Source organism: Balaenoptera musculus, chromosome 2, assembly GCF_009873245.2.
Source record: "Balaenoptera musculus isolate JJ_BM4_2016_0621 chromosome 2, mBalMus1.pri.v3, whole genome shotgun sequence".
In the NCBI taxonomy this organism is placed as follows: Eukaryota; Metazoa; Chordata; class Mammalia; order Artiodactyla; family Balaenopteridae; genus Balaenoptera; species Balaenoptera musculus.
Window position 1 is genome coordinate 146,273,929 of NC_045786.1, and position 16,079 is coordinate 146,290,007.

The window sequence follows — 16,079 nt, forward strand, 5'->3', positions numbered from 1 at the left end:
TTCACGGTTTCAGCTGGATAAGTTATTCTTCACTTCCCTTCCTAAAAACACATTGCCTAGTGCTGCTGGCGCAGAGTCAGAATGGCTGCTGCATTTCACCCCCGAGGTGGCTTCCTTCCAGCAGTGGGTGAGTGCTCCCGGCGTCCGAACTCTCTAACCTTCTTTGGGATCCTTCTGCCCAGGAGGTGCTCCAAATCCGGAAGAGATGATCTGTTTGTCCGTGGCCTCATCTCTGCCCACCCCTCCTGTTCTCACACCCTAGTTCCATGGACAGTCAGTGGCACCCATTTTTTAGTGTGCCCATTTTTCCTGCCTCTTTATTTACACCCATAGTTTTTTCTTCCTAAGAAACAAGAAGCTGAGGGGAGGGGTCTAGAAATGACACGGAGTTGAGTGCCTTGTCCCAGAGGCAATGTACAAATAATGTCTTTAGGTATTGATCCTGTAACTCACTTCTCCTGGACCCCTAGCAGAAATGCCCTCTACCTTTGAAGATGCTTTTCGATCTAACAGCAGTAACCTGAGGCTTAGTCTCCCACTTACAGCTTCCATTACTCTTCCTCTGTGGTCCAGGGCCAAGTCCTGCGGGAAACTTGGAAATCTCACCTTTCTACCTGCTAGACCACCAGGGGAGAAGAGGGCTAGGGAACCGCGCATCCCCTGTGTCACTGGGATGGAGAGCATTGCAGAGACATGTGAAAAGGGTTTGTAGGGAAGTAAGAAGGGTCTCTGTGGCTAGGAATCCCATCAGCCCACGTTTCTGTCCAGAGATGTCTTGAAAAATGCTGCTTGACCTGTCCCCTGCTGTACTTTTTCAGGTTAGAAATACATGTCTGATAAATGCCCGCCAAACTGCATTCCTGAGAGTAGGGAGGAAAGAGAAATGAGCCAGCCCTCTTTGAATGTGTATCCAAATGGACTTGGACATTCACGGAAAGATTATGCTTCGGGGCGGTGGGGACAGTCAGCATGTCGGCAGCCTGTGCCCTCGAAACTCTGCTTTGGCAGCTGGCTTAACCAAGGACCCCAAAGCCATGGATGTGTTCTGGGCGAACGTGTTCGCAGGAGATGAGAAGTGCCCTTAGGAGGGAGGGATTAGAGTCCTCCTGGGTCCTGAGAAGGATCACACACTGCCGAGCAAGTGACCCCTCCTGCTGTCTCATCCACTAAACTTCAGCAGCACTCTCCCCTGTCGCCATAGTCAAGGGTCACTTGAACTTCCTAGTTGGAAAAAAAGTAGCATCAAGTTGTTGCCGATAGCAACTCAACCACGTCCCTGTTTCCTTGAGTCTTTGGGCCCTTGCCTAATTTGGGGTGAACCAGCGCAGAGATGCCAAAGTACATTTAAGGAGAAGGAGGAGGAGGCGAGGAAGAGGCCAGCACAGCATGGGCTAAGGAAGGCGTGACATCGAGGGGCCTCGTGAACAGAATGCCCACCTCCACCCCACCCCTGTGTCCACCAAGACCTTGCTGCAGGCTGAGTGTAGAAAGAGCACCAGGGTTTTTCAGTCAGAACGAGAGGAAGGAGATAAGAGATCGGTAATAAAAGGGGGGCATTTCTCCTGCATGAGGTGAAAAAAGCAGCAGGGAAAATGGAAATGCACAACTTGGACAGGAGACTGGGGAGTTGGGGACTGGGCATTGTGCCACCAGTGTCGGGCACAGCTGCTGAGCCCTTGTCACTCCCGGCATCCCGCATGCCTGCCGGGTTCCAGATTTGTCCCTGCACAGCTGGGGACCATGGAGGAAGGTCTCCCATCACCCACCAAAACTAACAGGTAGAGGTCGGACTTTGCAAAGAGCCCCATAAGTGACGAGCACGATGAGGGGGCAGGAGGCAGAAGTGCCAGGAAGAGCAGCCGGGGAGGGCTTCCCCAGCCAGCTCGATTTAGGCACGTGGTTCTAATTGGGGTTGGTTCTAACTGGAGTAAAGCGTCCGCCTGCCCCTCCTCAGGAAGGTAAACATCACACCTGCTTCTCTCCTCCCTGGGACTGTCGCTATGGAGATCCCAGAGGCATCGGCACCAATAACACAGGGCCACAAACAGAAGTGGCAGCTTCACTGGCCGGTCGAGTAGCCACCATTTTAAACCCATGAGTGCCAAGCGGTGGTGACGTGCACCTCAGCTCAACACAACAGCCAAAGTCCCACTTTGCCAGGCTTGCCAGCCAGAAGGTAGCAGCTTTTCCTTCCCAGGAGTCCCCAGTGTGATGAAGGGAAGCACCTTAGGCAGAACAGAAATGCCTGGGATGGTGTCAAGTGTGCCCAAGAGCTGAAGCATCTTTCTCAGTGAGGTTAAGAAAATCACCCTGCACTGCCCAGAGAGATAGCCTGGTGTGGGTAGATGTGGAGGAGTCCTTAGTCATGAGCTTTTCCACCTGCCTCCTTCCTTGAGAGTGACAGTCATGTACAGGGGAGAAGGTGGACGGGCCATGAAGACCACTGACCAGCAATGTGCACTCAGGCTAGTGGTTCAACCTCATGTGTCCAGTCAGGGTTAAAGGAATACCTAACTGGCAAGGATGCTGTGGACATTAGCACAGGTGTCTCTCAAATGTCTAGTGCGCTTGACACACAACAGCTGCTCTATGCTCAATAAATGGGTGGCCGTTAGTAACTTTCCTCGGCAGCTAACCTGTGTCCCTGGTAAGGGGACCGTCCCCACACTGCCACCATCAAAGTCTGGTTGAGTCGAAGAGGAGGGTACTTGAGAAGGGAGGGTGTGTGAGATAACGATGCCACCCCATTGGGCAGGAACAAGAAATTCAAAGAGAAAATCCCTGGAGATAGGGGATATAGGTTGGTCCTCTCACATTTAGTTCAGATAGGAGGGCTGACAACTCAACTTTTCTAAATTAAAAAAAAAATTTAAGTAAAAAAAAAATAAATAAATAAAAGCACTGCTAGTTGCCAGGCTACAGTAAGGTGTCTGGACCTGCTAATGATCCCAGTAACATTTTGTGGGAATTGCTCTCGGCAGACACGACTGCACGCAGATTCCATAGACCCACCATTGACGTGGAAAAACCTGATGTTACTGTACATAATACGGTGGGCTGTTGCAAAAGAATCCATTGTTTATATTTTGACCATGTTACTTACTTTTTACATAGGTTTAATGTATGTTAAGTCTTCATCCAGAGAGCTTTTTTAAAATATAATTCAATTTTCACCTATCTCTTGATTTGGAGGGGGGGGGGAGGCTTTGTTTTATGTTTGTGGTACCCTATTTTTTTTTTAACTTCTTTATTGGAGTATAATTGCTTTACAATGGTGTGTTAATTTCTGCTGTATAACAAAGTGAATCAGCTATACATATACATATATCCCCATATCCCCTCCCTCTTGTGCCTCCCTCCCACCCTCCCTATCCCACCCCTCTAGATGGTCACAAAGCACCGAGCTGATCTCCCTGTGTTATGCGGCTGCTTCCCACTAGCTATCTATTTTACATTTTGTAGTGTATATATGTCCATGCCACTCTCTCACTTCATCCCAGCTTACCCTTCCCCCTCCCCGTGTCCTCAAGTCCATTCTCTACGTCTGTGTCTTTATTCCTGTCCTGCCCGTAGGTTCTTCAAAACCATTTTTTTTTTCTTTAGATTCCATATATATGTGTTAGCATACGGTATTCATTTTTCTCTTTCTGACTTACTTCACTCTGTAGGACAGTCTTTAGGTCCATCCACCTCACTACAAATAACTCAATTTCATTTCTTTTTATGGCTGAGTAATATTGCATTGTATATTTGTGCCACATCTTCTTTATCCATTCATCTGTTGATAGAAACTTAGGTTGCTTCCATATCCTGGCTATTGTAAATAGTGCTACAATGAACATTGTGGTACATGACTCTTTTTGAATTATGGTTTTCTCAAGGTATTTGCCCAGTAGTGGGATTACTGGGTCATATGGTAGGTCTAGTTTTAGTTTTTTAAGGAACCTCCATACTGTTCTCCATAGCGGCTGTATAAATTTACATTCCCACCAACAGTGCAAGAGGGTTCCGTTTTGCCCACACCCTCTCCAGCATTTATTGTTTGTAGATTTTTTGATGATGGCCATTCTGACCGGTGTGAGGTGATACCTCATTGTAGTTTTGATTTGCATTTCTCTAATGATTAGTGATGTTCAGCATCCTTTCATGTGTTTGTTGGCAATCTGTATATCTTCTTTGGAGAAATGTCTATTTAGGTCTTCTGCCCATTTTTGGATTGGGTTGTTTGTTTTTTTGATATTGAGCTGCATGAGCTGCTTGTATATTTTGGAGATTCATCCTTTGTCAGTTGCTTCGTTTGCAAATATTTTCTCCCATTCTGAGGGTTGTCTTTTCATCTTGTTTATGGTTTCCTTTGCTGTGCAAAAGCTTTTAAGTTTCATTAGGTCCCATTGTTTGTTAGGGTTCATTGTTTATTTTTGTTTTTATTTCCATTTCTCTAGGAGGTGGGTCCAAAAAGGTCTTGCTGTGATTTATGTCATAGAGTGTTCTGCCTATGTTTTCCTCTAAGAGTTTGATACTGTCTGGCCTTACATTTAGACCTTTAGTCCATTTTGAGTTTATTTTTGTGTATGATGTTAGGGAGTCTTCTAACTTCATTCTTTTACATGTAGCTGTCCAGTTTTCCCAGCACCACTTATTGGAGAGGCTGTCTTTTCTCCATTGTATATTCTTGCCTCCTTTATCAAAGATAAGGTGACCATATGTGCATGGGTTTATCTCTGGGCTTTCTATCCTGTTCCATTGATCTATATTTCTGTCTTTCTGCCAGTGCCATACTGTCTTTTTTTTTTTAACATCTTTATTGGAGTATAATTGCTTTACAGTGGTGTGTTACTTTCTGCTTTATAACAAAGTGAATTAGCTATATACCATACTGTCTTGATTACTGTAGCTTTGTAGTATAGTCTGAAGTCAGGGAGCCTGATTCCTCCAGCTCCGTTTTTCTTTCTCAAGATTGCTTTTGCTATTTGGGGTCTTTTGTGTTTCCACACAAATTGTGAAATTTTTGGTCTAGTTCTGTGAAAATGCCATTGGTAGTTTGATAGGGATTGCATTGAATCTGTAGATTGCTTTGGGTAGTATAGTCATTTTCACCATGTTGATTCTTCCAATCCAAGAACATGGTATATCTCTCCATCTGTTTGTATCATCTTTAATTTCTTTCATCAGTGTGTTATAGTTTTCTGCATACAGGTTTTTGTCTCCTTAGGTAGGTTTATTCCTAGGTAATTTATTCTTTTTGTTGCAATGGTAAATGGGAGTGTTTCCTTAATTTCTCTTTCAGATTTTTCATTAGTGTATAGGAATGCAAGACATTTCTGTGCATTAATTTTGTGTCCTGCTACTTTACCAAATTCATTGATTAGCTGTAGTAGTTTTCTGGTAGCATCTTTAGGATTCTCTATGTATAGTATCATGTCATCTGCAAACAGTGACAGTTTTACTTCTTCTTTTCCAATTTGGATTCCTTTTATTTCTTTTTCTTCTCTGATTGCTGTGGCTAAAATGTCCAAAACTATGTTGAATAATAGTGGTGAGAGTGGGCAACCTTGTCTTGTTCCTGATCTTGCTGGAAATGGTTTCAGTTTCTCACCATTGAGAATGATGGCCTTTATTATGTTGAGGTAAGTTCCCTCTATGCCTACTTTCTGTAGGGTTTTTATCATAAATGGGTGTTGAATTTTGTCAAAAATTTCTTCTGCATCTATTGAGATGATCATATGGTTTTTCTCCTTCAATTTGTTAATATGGTGTATTACATTGGTTTGCATATATTGAAGAATCCTTGCATTCCTGGGATAAACCCCACTTGATCATGGTGTATGATACTTTTAATGTGCTGTTGGATTCTGTTTGCTAGTATTTTGTTGAGGATTTTTGCATCTATGTTCATCAGTGGTATTGGCCTGTAGTTTTCTTTTTTTGTGACATCTTTGTCTGGTTTTGGTATCAGGGTGATAGTGGCCTCATAGAATGAGTTTGGGAGTGTCCCTCCCTCTGCTATATTTTGGAAGAGTTTGAGAAGGATGGGTGTTAGCTCTTCTCTAAATATTTGATAGAATTCACCTGTGAAGCCATCTGCTCCTGGGCTTTTGTTTGTTGGAAGATTTTTAATCACAGTTTCAATTTCAGTGCTTGTGATTGGTCTGTTTATATTTGCTATTTCTTCCTGGTTCAGTCTCAGAAGGTTGTGCTTTTCTAAGAATTAGTCCATTTCTTCCAGGTTTCCATTTTATTGGCATATAGTTGCTTGTAGTAATCTCTCATGATCCATCGTATTTCTGCAGTGTCAGCTGTTACGTCTCCTTTTTCATTTCTAATTCTATTGATTAGAGTCTTCTCCCTATTTTTCTTGATGAGCCTGGCTAATGGTTTATCAATTTTGTTTATCTTCTCAAAGAACCAGCTGTTAGTTTTATTGATCTTTGCTATCGTTTCCTTCATTTCTTTTTCATTTATTTCTGATCTGATCTTTATGATTTCTTTCCTTCTGCTAACTTTGGGGTTTTTTTTCTTCTTTCTCTAATTGCTTTAGGTGTAAAGTTAGGTTGTTTTGTTGAGATGTTTCTTGTTTCTTGAGGTAGGATTGTATTGCTATAAACTTCCCTCTTAGAACTGCGCTTGCTGCATCCCATAGGTTTTGGGTCATCGTGTTTTCATTGTCATTTGTTTCTAGGTATTTTTTTGATTTCCTCTTTGATTCCTTCAGTGATCTCTTGGTTATTTAGTCATGTATTCTTTAGCCTCCATGTGTTTGTATTTTTTACAGATTTTTTTCCTGTAATAGACATCTAGTCTCATAGTGCTGTGGTTGGAAAAGATAGTTGATACGATTTCAATTTTCTTAAATTTACCAAGGCTTGATTTGTGACCGAAGATATGATCTATCTTGGGGAATGTTCCATGAGCACTTGAGAAGAAACTGTATTCTGTTGGTTTTGGATGGAATGTCCTATAAATATCAATTAACTCCATCTTGTTTAATGTGTCATTTAAAGTTTGTGTTTCCTTATTTATTTTCATTTTGGATGATCCATCCATTGGTGAAAGTGAGGTGTTAAAGTCCCCTACTATGATTGTGTTACTGTCGATTTCCCATTTTATGGCTGTTAGCATTTGCCTTATGTATTGAGATGCTCCTATGTTGGGTGCATAAATATTTACAATTGTTATATCTTCTTCTTGGATTGATCCCTTGATCATTATGTCATGTCCTTCTTTGTCTCTTGCAATAGTCTTTATTTTAAAGTCCATTTTGTCTGATATGAGAATTGCTACTCCAGCTTTCTTTTGATTTCCATTTGCATGGAATATCTTTTTCCATCCCCTCACTTTCAGTCTGTTTGTGCCCCTAGGTCTGAGGTAGGTCTCTTGTAGACAGCATATATATGGGTCTTGTGTTTTTATCCATTCAGCTAGTCTATGTCTTTGGTCAGAGCATTTAATCCATTTACATTTAAGGTAGTTATCAATATGTATGTTCCTATTACCATTTTCTTAATTGTTTTGGGTTTGTTATTGTAGGTCTTTTCCTCCTCTTGTGTTTCTGGTGTAGAGAAGTTCCTTTAGCATTTGTTGTAAAGCTGGTTTGGTGGTGCTGAATTCTCTTAGCTTTTGCTTATCTGTAAAGGTTTTAATTTCTCCATCGAATCTGAATGAGATCCCTGCTGGGTAGAGTAATCGCTTTTTTTTTTTTAATTAATTAATTATTTATTTATTTTTGGCTGCCTTGTGTCTTCATTGCTGTGAGCGGGTTTTCTTCAGCTGTGGCAAGCGGGAGCTACTCTTCGTTGCAGTGCGCGGGCTTCTCATTGCAGTGGCTTCTCTTGTTGTGGAGCACGGGCTCTAGGCATGCGGGTTTCAGTAGTTGTGGCTCACAGACTCAGTAGTTGTGGCGCACAGGCTCTAGAACGCAGGCTCAGTAGTTGTGGCGCATGGGCGTAGCTGCTCTGTGTCATGTGGGATCTTCCTGGACCACGACTCGAACCCATATCCCCTGCACTGGCAGGCGGATTCTTAACCACTGCACCACCAGGGAAGCCCTGGGTAGAGTAATCTTGGTTGTAGTTTTTTCCCTTTCATCACTTGAAATATGTCCTGCCACTCCCTTCTGGCTTGCAGAGTTTCTGCTGAAAGATCAGCTGTTAACCTTATGGGGTTTCCCTTGTATGTTATTTGTTGCTTTTCCCTTGCTGCTTTTAATATTTTTTCTTTTTATTTAATTTTTGATAGTTTGATTAATATGTGTCTTGGCATGTTTCTGCTTGGATTTATCCTGTATGAGACTCTCTGTGCTTCCTGGACTTGATTATTTCCTTTCCCATATTAAGGAAGTTTTCAACTATAATCTCTTCAAATATTTTCTCAGTCCCTTTCTTTTTCTCTTCTTCTTCTGGGGCCCCTATAATTTGAATGTTTGTGTGTTTAATGTTGTGCCAGAGATCTCTGAGACTGTCCTCAATTCTCTTCATTCTTTTATCTTTATTCTGCTCTGCAGCATTTATTTCCACTATTTTATCTTCCAGGTCACTTATCTATTCTTCTGCCTCAGTTATTCTGCTATTGCTCCCTTCTAGAGAATTTTTAATTTCGTTTATTGTGTTGTTCATCACTGTTTCTTTGCTCTTTAGTTCTTCTAGGTCCTTGTTAAACGTTTCTTGTATTTTCTCCATTCTACTTCCAAGATTTTGGATCATCTTTACTATCATTACTCTGAATTCTTTTTCAGGTAGACTGCCTATTTCCTCTTCATTTGTTTGGTCTGGTGGGTTTTTACCTTGCTCCTTCATCTGCTGTGTGTTTCTCTGTCTTCTCATTTTCCTTAACTTACTGTGTTTGGGGTCTTCTTTTCGCAGGCTGCAGGTTCATAGTTCCCGTTGTTTTTGGTGTCTGCCCCCAGTGGATAAGGTTGGTTCAGTGGGTTGTGTAGGCTTCCTGGTGGAGGGGACTGGTACCTGTGTTCTCAAGGATGAGGCTAGATCTTTTCTCTCTGGTGGGCAGGACTGTGTCCAGTGGTGTGTTTTTGGGGTGTCTGTGAACTTACTATGATTTTAGGCAGCCTCTCTGCTAATGGGTGAGGTTGTGTTCCTGTCTTGCTAGTTGTTTGGCATGGGGTGTCCAGCACTGTAGCTTGCTGGTCGTTGAGTGGAGCTGGGTCTTAGCATTGAGACGGAGATCTCTGGGAGAGCTCTTGCCGATTGATATTACATGGGGCCGGGAGGTCTCTGGTGGACCAATGTCCTGAACTTGGCTCTCCCACCTCAGAGGCTCAGGCCTGACACCCGGCTGGAGCACCAAGACTGTGTCAGCCTCTCAGCTCTCCCGGGGGGTGACCTCAGAGAGCGTCCTGCATCCCTTGCTGCCTCCCCAGACTCCGGGGCACCACCCACAGCCGAGTCACCGGCCCGGCTGTGTCTCGGATGTCTGTGGTATCCTATTTTTAAAAAGTCAAATAAAGAGAATATTTCAATACCAAATAAAATGCCCCTCAGCTCCTGAGAGAGATCAGAAAGCTTGGCAAGGACCCAGGAGTAATACAGACCTCAGGAATGGATCTTGTCACAGGGCACCCACCCCCCCCCCACCCCCTCCCCCATCCCTGAAGAGTGAGAAAGCCAGAAGCAGCCTCTGCTTCCTGGATGCTGCTCCAGCCTAGCTCTGCCATGAATCAGCCATGTGTAACCATTGGCTAGTTCCCATCTCATCTGCCCATCTTGCTGATGATGAAAGAGGAGAGTTGGAGTGTTTTCAAATTATTCTCTATCAAGTATGGGTTTTCCTACCATCCCCTGTCAGAGCTTCTAGCCCTCTAAACTTTCCCAAGCAAATGGCACTCTCTCTCCAATTTTAAACATCATTGAGAAAGGAGATGCCACAGAATACCTTACACTTCCTTTTGAAATCATCCCTTTTGCTTTGCTCAGTGGAGAAGGGGGCTCCAGGGGGACCAACCTCCAGGGAAGTCACCGGATGAAGTCAGGCAGTCCTGACTTGGCTGGAGTCCTTGGCTCCTCCCCCTCCCAACAAACCCAAGCGGGGACCTTTCCTTTCTACCTGGCTCCTAGGGCTGACGGCTCTCCCCAGCAAGCCCCCTACAGGCCTGTGAGTCCACACACACTCATCATTTATGAACTTGAGCATCATCTACTCATAGGTAACTTTCAGCCTCCTTGAAAGGACAGCTTCTCTCTGGGACCTCCCACTTCTTGCCTGCTGAGGTCACCTGGTGAGCCCTATTCAGCAAAACACCATTTTTCATTAGCAGGGATGAAAAATGCCTGTGTGTCACCACAAGGTGATCCGTTTGGATCTATGGAGACTAGAAATCATGTTCCAAATTAGTTCTGTTGCAAGTTCTAGTTCCCCTAGCAGAGGAATCTGGGTTTCTCCTATACTGGAGGGGGAAGCTTTGAATTTAGCCAAAAGGCAAAGTTGCTGGGACAGCAACTGAAAAAGAGTAAGGGGTGGGAAATTTCAAAGCAGAGATGTGATAGCTGGATATTTTTCTAATCTTTTTTTTTTTCTTTTGAAACATAATTACACATGGCAAAATGAATAGATCTGAAATGTATGGTTCAATGAATTTGACGAATGTATGCACCAGTGTAACCTACACCCATCACCCTATAAAGTTCCCTTATGCCCCTTTCCAGTCAATTCCATCTCTCTCCCCTAGAGACAACCACGGTTGATTTCCATCCGCCTCATAGCATGTGTTTAGACTTAGTGGACTTGAGATCTGGAACTTTGGTCTTAGGTCATCTGAGCAAATTAGCAAGACAATCTCATCAGCAGCTCAGATGTCTCTACTTTCTTAGAGTTGAAAAAGGTCCTGCCTGAGCCACTAGTGCTTGGCTCCACTGCCCCCAGTATGCCATCTGACCCCCAGGGCTACTCTCTGAGCCACAGCCCTTCTCCCAGCCAAAGAGGTTAGCGTCAGTCTCTCAGGTAAGTGAGTGGTGAAAGCTCCTGGTAACCCAGATGGTGCATGCTTTGTTGATTAATATCTGGAAGTGCGATGCACAGAGCCACAGCATGTCAAGCAGCATGTCGATTTTTCCTGAAGCACCTCACAAAAGGGAGCTATTCCTTTTGTGCACTTCCTTTTAGAAACAAAGGATTCTGTGACCACCTTCTTCCAGGCTTCTAGCCATCAGGATGGCTGCAGAGCTGAAATGATTAGTCAGGGTGGAGGGTGGGAATTGAACGTGTGGGTGTTTGTGAACCCAGCACTGAGCCTGTGGTCCATGAAATTGAAGGATCCCAAATTCTATCGGATTAAACTTGGCCAAATGTCTCGAAGGTGAAAAGTACTTTGTCTGAATGCAAAGCTTTGGTGTCTCTGGAATGTACCTTCTGCAGCTCAGTTCTTAATCACTGTATATTTTTTCACTTGGACAAAGGCTGCCTGCTAATAGCATTTTCAACCACCTTCAGCTGCTTCGCTCAGCTACGCCAAGGCCTCAGGCTGAGCTGGCTGCAGTTTCCTGGCACCATGATCTGTTCCCGACTGACCAGCATTGAGGAACAGCACACATTCACACCCTGAAAAAATTCCTTTCCCTGTAACTAAGCAAGATGCCAGGCAAAGGCAGAATTACCACTCCCCTTCCTAAGTGTCTCCTGCAGAACCGTCCAAACTGGAGGCGAGGATGGGGGTGAAGAGGAGGAAGGAAAGACCCCCTAGAAGGCGCAGGGTGGGCGCTCTCCTCTCTGTGCGCAGAGCAGTAGCTAGGAGGTCCCAGCAAGCCCCTAGCAGCGTACACCTTGGGGCACCTCATCTCTGAACGCCGGTAGCCTCTGCTGTCAGGTTTCACTTTGATCCCTGAAAATTATAAGAACCTCAGCTCTTCTGAAGAGAGGCAGCTGCTGAGCCAGTGTGATTGCAGGATTTCTTCCCCAAAGCCCGAGGCCAGCATCTAGCCTTGCCTGCACCCTGCATGAGTAACCACCTTCCAGCCTCACCCACGAGGTCACCGCCTAGTGAACAGATTGCGGCTGGGCTGAGCTGCCCCCTGAGCCGACCTGAACCATCGTGACCTCCTTTAGCAGCAGAACTGGCATTTGGTAAATGTGTGAGAGCAGGAGCGGGAGAGGGAGAGGGAGACAAAAATGCCAAGGAGTACCACCTGGATGGCTGAGAGGTTGGGAACAATCTCAGGGCGTGTTCTCCGGGCTGTCAGCTGCAGCCCCGCCCCCAACTGTGAAGCCCTGAGCCGCTGCAAGCAGCTGGGAGAGGGGAGGGGAAGGATTGATGGGCTGGCCACAGGTCTTTGCAGTCAGAGCTGTGAGGCTGAGCTCCAGGACTTAGGCAGGAAGAGATTAATTAATGCCTCCCAGCCCAGCCCGCTCTACAGAACTGGGAGGCGTGGAGGGTAGGGATCCTCAGGGCCAAATTCACCTAAAACAGACAGACACACAATCATCCAGAAATAGAATCTCTAACCTCCCTCAACCACAGCCCCTTCTCCAGCCAAAATGACCTCACTAATGAGAATGAAGCTGTAATGAGGGTTTGGATGCCTGGTAAACCTCACCCTCTTTGTCTCTGGGCTTTTAGCATCCGCACAGGCAAGGGATTGTTATTTAGAAGCTTTAGTGATTCCTTTTTTTCACACCCGCCAGCTAAATCAGAGCCCCAAATGCCATTGTATGGCAAACCTGGAAATATATCTGGATACACCATGTGTAATTTGTGGCCCTGGTAGAGGAGGGGTGGAAGGAGGGGGGAGGAGCTGGTATTTGGTGTGTGGTTTCCACAGCAATAAGCAGCACCCAGGAGGAAAGCAGCATTCCTTGGTGCCTTTCATGTGAGCAGGGATGGAAAAGGGTGACAGGAGCTGCGGGAGGTTTGGTAGAGCCCCCGTACCAGGAGGCCCCTAGACTCATCAGCTCCACATTTCCCCATGCTTCCCGCCTTCAGGCCTGCGTGGAGAAGGCCCGTTCCCAGGTGCACCACCTGGATGACAAATGCCTACAGCTCCATGTAAGAAAGGGCAGTCAAGGAAAGTCCCGGCTCCATGTGTGCTTTAGAACCAGGGCTGGAGGGAGTCCTCGGAGGTCAGCCTCTGCCATCTGTGAACTATTGTTGTACCTAACTCACTCCACACAGAGGAATAGCCATCCTGCTTTTAGTGATTTGCAAAGACTGGCACTTGAAACCCTCTAGGATTTTAAAAAAAAAAATCTGATTAAAAAATTCTTAGCCCAGTATAAATGTATCCGGCTGCAGGCTAAGTTTAGTGTATCTGAAGATTCAGATAAGGTTGCTGATGGGGAGATTTTGTGCATGTGTGTGTGTGTGTGTGTGTGTGTGTGTGTGTGTGTGTGTGTGTGTGTGTGTGTGTCTGTTTTAAGGTAGGGAAGAAAAAAATGAAAAGTTTTGTCTCACTGGCAAACATGAGGCATGAAAGGGGAAAAACAGAGCAAAGGGGAGGTAGATGCAGACTTCCCAACTGCCCCTGAGAGCATTTGCATTTCTGGACAAGCTCCCATCCCTGCCATCGGAATTCTCAAAGTCAAGCTGGCACGTCCCTCCGTGGAGAGCTAAGCCAGATGACATATTGTCCTGTATCCAGCAAAGTCACAGCCCATGTTGTTCGTTTGTTGGAAATGCCCATTATCCATCAATTCATCAATCAGCAGGTTTATTGAGTACCCTACCAGGCTTCACAAACCTGATCAATTTTTTTTAATTACATCCAGCTTACATGCAGCCAAGCCCAGTAAACAAGATGAGCCCTCACACCCCACTTGGAAATGAACATGAGGAGTTGCTGGCCCTTGAAACCTCACGCTACCAAACGCTGCAGCCCTTGCTGATGAGCGACCACGTGCTACCCTAGGCAGATGGCGCTGGTGTCGCTGACCCACTGTCAATATTAAGATGGGCTCTGAGTGTTTTCTCAGACACAGTGATCAATCTGCTTGGGTCCAGCCATACTCTCCTCTAGACGCCTGTCCAATGCTATGGATTTCTGAAGAGGGTGAGCAGGGGATGGGCGCAGACCATGGCTAGGGAAATAAGCAGAGGGCTGAGCCTTGCTCCTCCTCCTGTTGGTGCCCAGCCCCACATCAGAGGTTCCTCCCAGGCATGCGAACAACTGGCCTCTCTCAGGACCTCTATGCCCTGTGTACCAGGCCTCACGATAGAGTTCATCCTTTTTGTTTTTGAAAGGACAAGAACGGCTTCATAGTTTGTAAGTGAAGGGCTTGTAAGACTTCCTGATGTGGAATCATCAAAGTCAGCCTCTGGATACCATAGCTGGGGGACCAAGAACATAGGAGTGTATTGCCCTGTGTCCTGCAGCCCAGGCTCCGAGCCTCGGCAGAGCCCCCACACCTTCCCAGTCCCAGAACAGGTTGTCAGGAGGACCCAAGGAGAGCTCAATCCTGCATTTTAAACAGGATTCCTAGGTCTTCTGCCTTCTTCAGACTAGTTAATTCATTAGTTCCAAGTCACCCAGATTCTTAGCCATCATCTGTTTGGGTCAGCCCCCCCCCCCCGCCCCGATCTTACTAGTCCCCAGGCCACATTTCCTTCCTCACTTGGATAAAATCAAGTTCAGGGGCAGCCCACAGGCATTAAGAGACACTCTACCTAAAGGTTGAAATGCCTGGTTTGGGGTAAGTAAGATCCCCACACCCCCAAAAGTGTACCAGCAACACACCCTCACCCCCTAACCTGCCCCAAAGACCTGGTTGTTCAGTTGTCTGTGGCTAAGGCTCCAAAACCCAGAGATGAAAGGGGTCGGTGAGCTAAGTCGTTTGGCCTCGTGGTTCGTGCAACAATTAATCCACCTGTCTGGCTCTCTGTGTCTGTCCTCTGTGTGTGTGTGCGCCTGTGGTGCCCCTGTGTCGCTGTCTCTGCAGGGAAAGTCGCTGGCGGGCAAGCGCCTCACCGGCCTGATGCAGTCCTCCTGACGGTCCCCCCCGCAGGGCCCGGGCCCGAGGACCACGCGGGCAGCCGGCCGCGCTCCACATCTGCAGACAGAGTTTCCCTGCGGGGAGATTTGGTCACTGTGAAAGAGAAAGAGTGAGGGCCGTGATGGACAACGGTGGGGAGACGCGGTGGGTGAACCAGAGGGAGGCCAGAAAGAGAGTCCACGGAACCTGGGGTCGGCCGGGTAGAAGCCCCTGTTTACAACCCTCTCTTCCTTGTATAGTCGCGTGCCGACACCCCACTCTCTAGGAGGTCCTGGTCCCTAACACGTTCAGGGGAGAGCACCCGGTGGGACTCCCGCTGTGACTGTCAGCTGAGGTTATATTCTGACTCTCATCACTCCTCCCGCCGTCTGGGGGATCACGCTTTCCAGCAAACTCAAGAGGACCACTGGCCCTGAGCACATCCAGTATTACATCCCACCACCTCTCCGGTGCACCCATGGCACCCCGCTAGTTACACCACTGTGTCCCGACCGCCTCCCCCCTCCCGCCTCCCCCACCTCTGCGGCCGCTGCGCGTAAGGAGCCGGGACCAGGCTGCCCGCACACCACGCGCCCCAATCGCATCGTCAGCACTGAGCCATCTCCTGGACTGCAGCACCTCGAGTTCTTCCAACCCCCTTGCAGGCCACCTTTCAAAGAGGTCTCCACAGGCGCTGGCGGCTGCCCTCTGCTCCTGCCAAACGTCTCAAGGGTCCAACACCAGAGGAAGCACTGGTGTTGATGAAAGAGCTTGTGGTTTAACAGCCGTGAAGGTTCTGACCATCTTTTAAATTTTTTATTATTTTGTAATTTATTCTGTCGTGGCCCCTCGCTCCTTGGTGTGTTCCCGCGTGTCTTACTCAAGATAAACGTAGCGGTGAACTCGGGGGCCGTTGGGATCCTCCCCTCCGGCAGCTCCAGGTGGGAGCTGGGAGGGTCCCAGATGGAGGGGCTGGGCCCCAGGCTGGCAGTCCCAGGCGTGGCTGGGCCCCTGCGGCCAGGTCTCAGTTGTGTCTGAAGCTGGGGCGGAATCTGTGCCCAGAGGCGAGGCCAGGGCCCAATGGTCCTCTGACGGTCCAGCAAAGGCTTTGCCCTCCACAATGCCAATCATCACAGGGCAACTCCAGCACAGAGCCCAACCTGCAAATGACC

General features: G+C 46.8%; 1 protein-coding gene across 1 annotated transcript in view; it reads left to right on the top strand.

Moving 5' to 3' along the window:
- RGS6 (regulator of G protein signaling 6) overlaps window positions 1-15,741 on the top strand; it is a 583,949-nt gene extending 568,208 nt beyond the window's left edge. Inside the window, 2 exon segments of the mRNA XM_036844242.1 lie at window positions 61-127; window positions 14,875-15,741. Of these exon segments, the coding sequence (XP_036700137.1) occupies window positions 61-127; window positions 14,875-15,041 (234 nt within the window). The 3' untranslated portion in view covers window positions 15,042-15,741.
- Window positions 15,742-16,079: the final 338 nt, after the last annotated feature.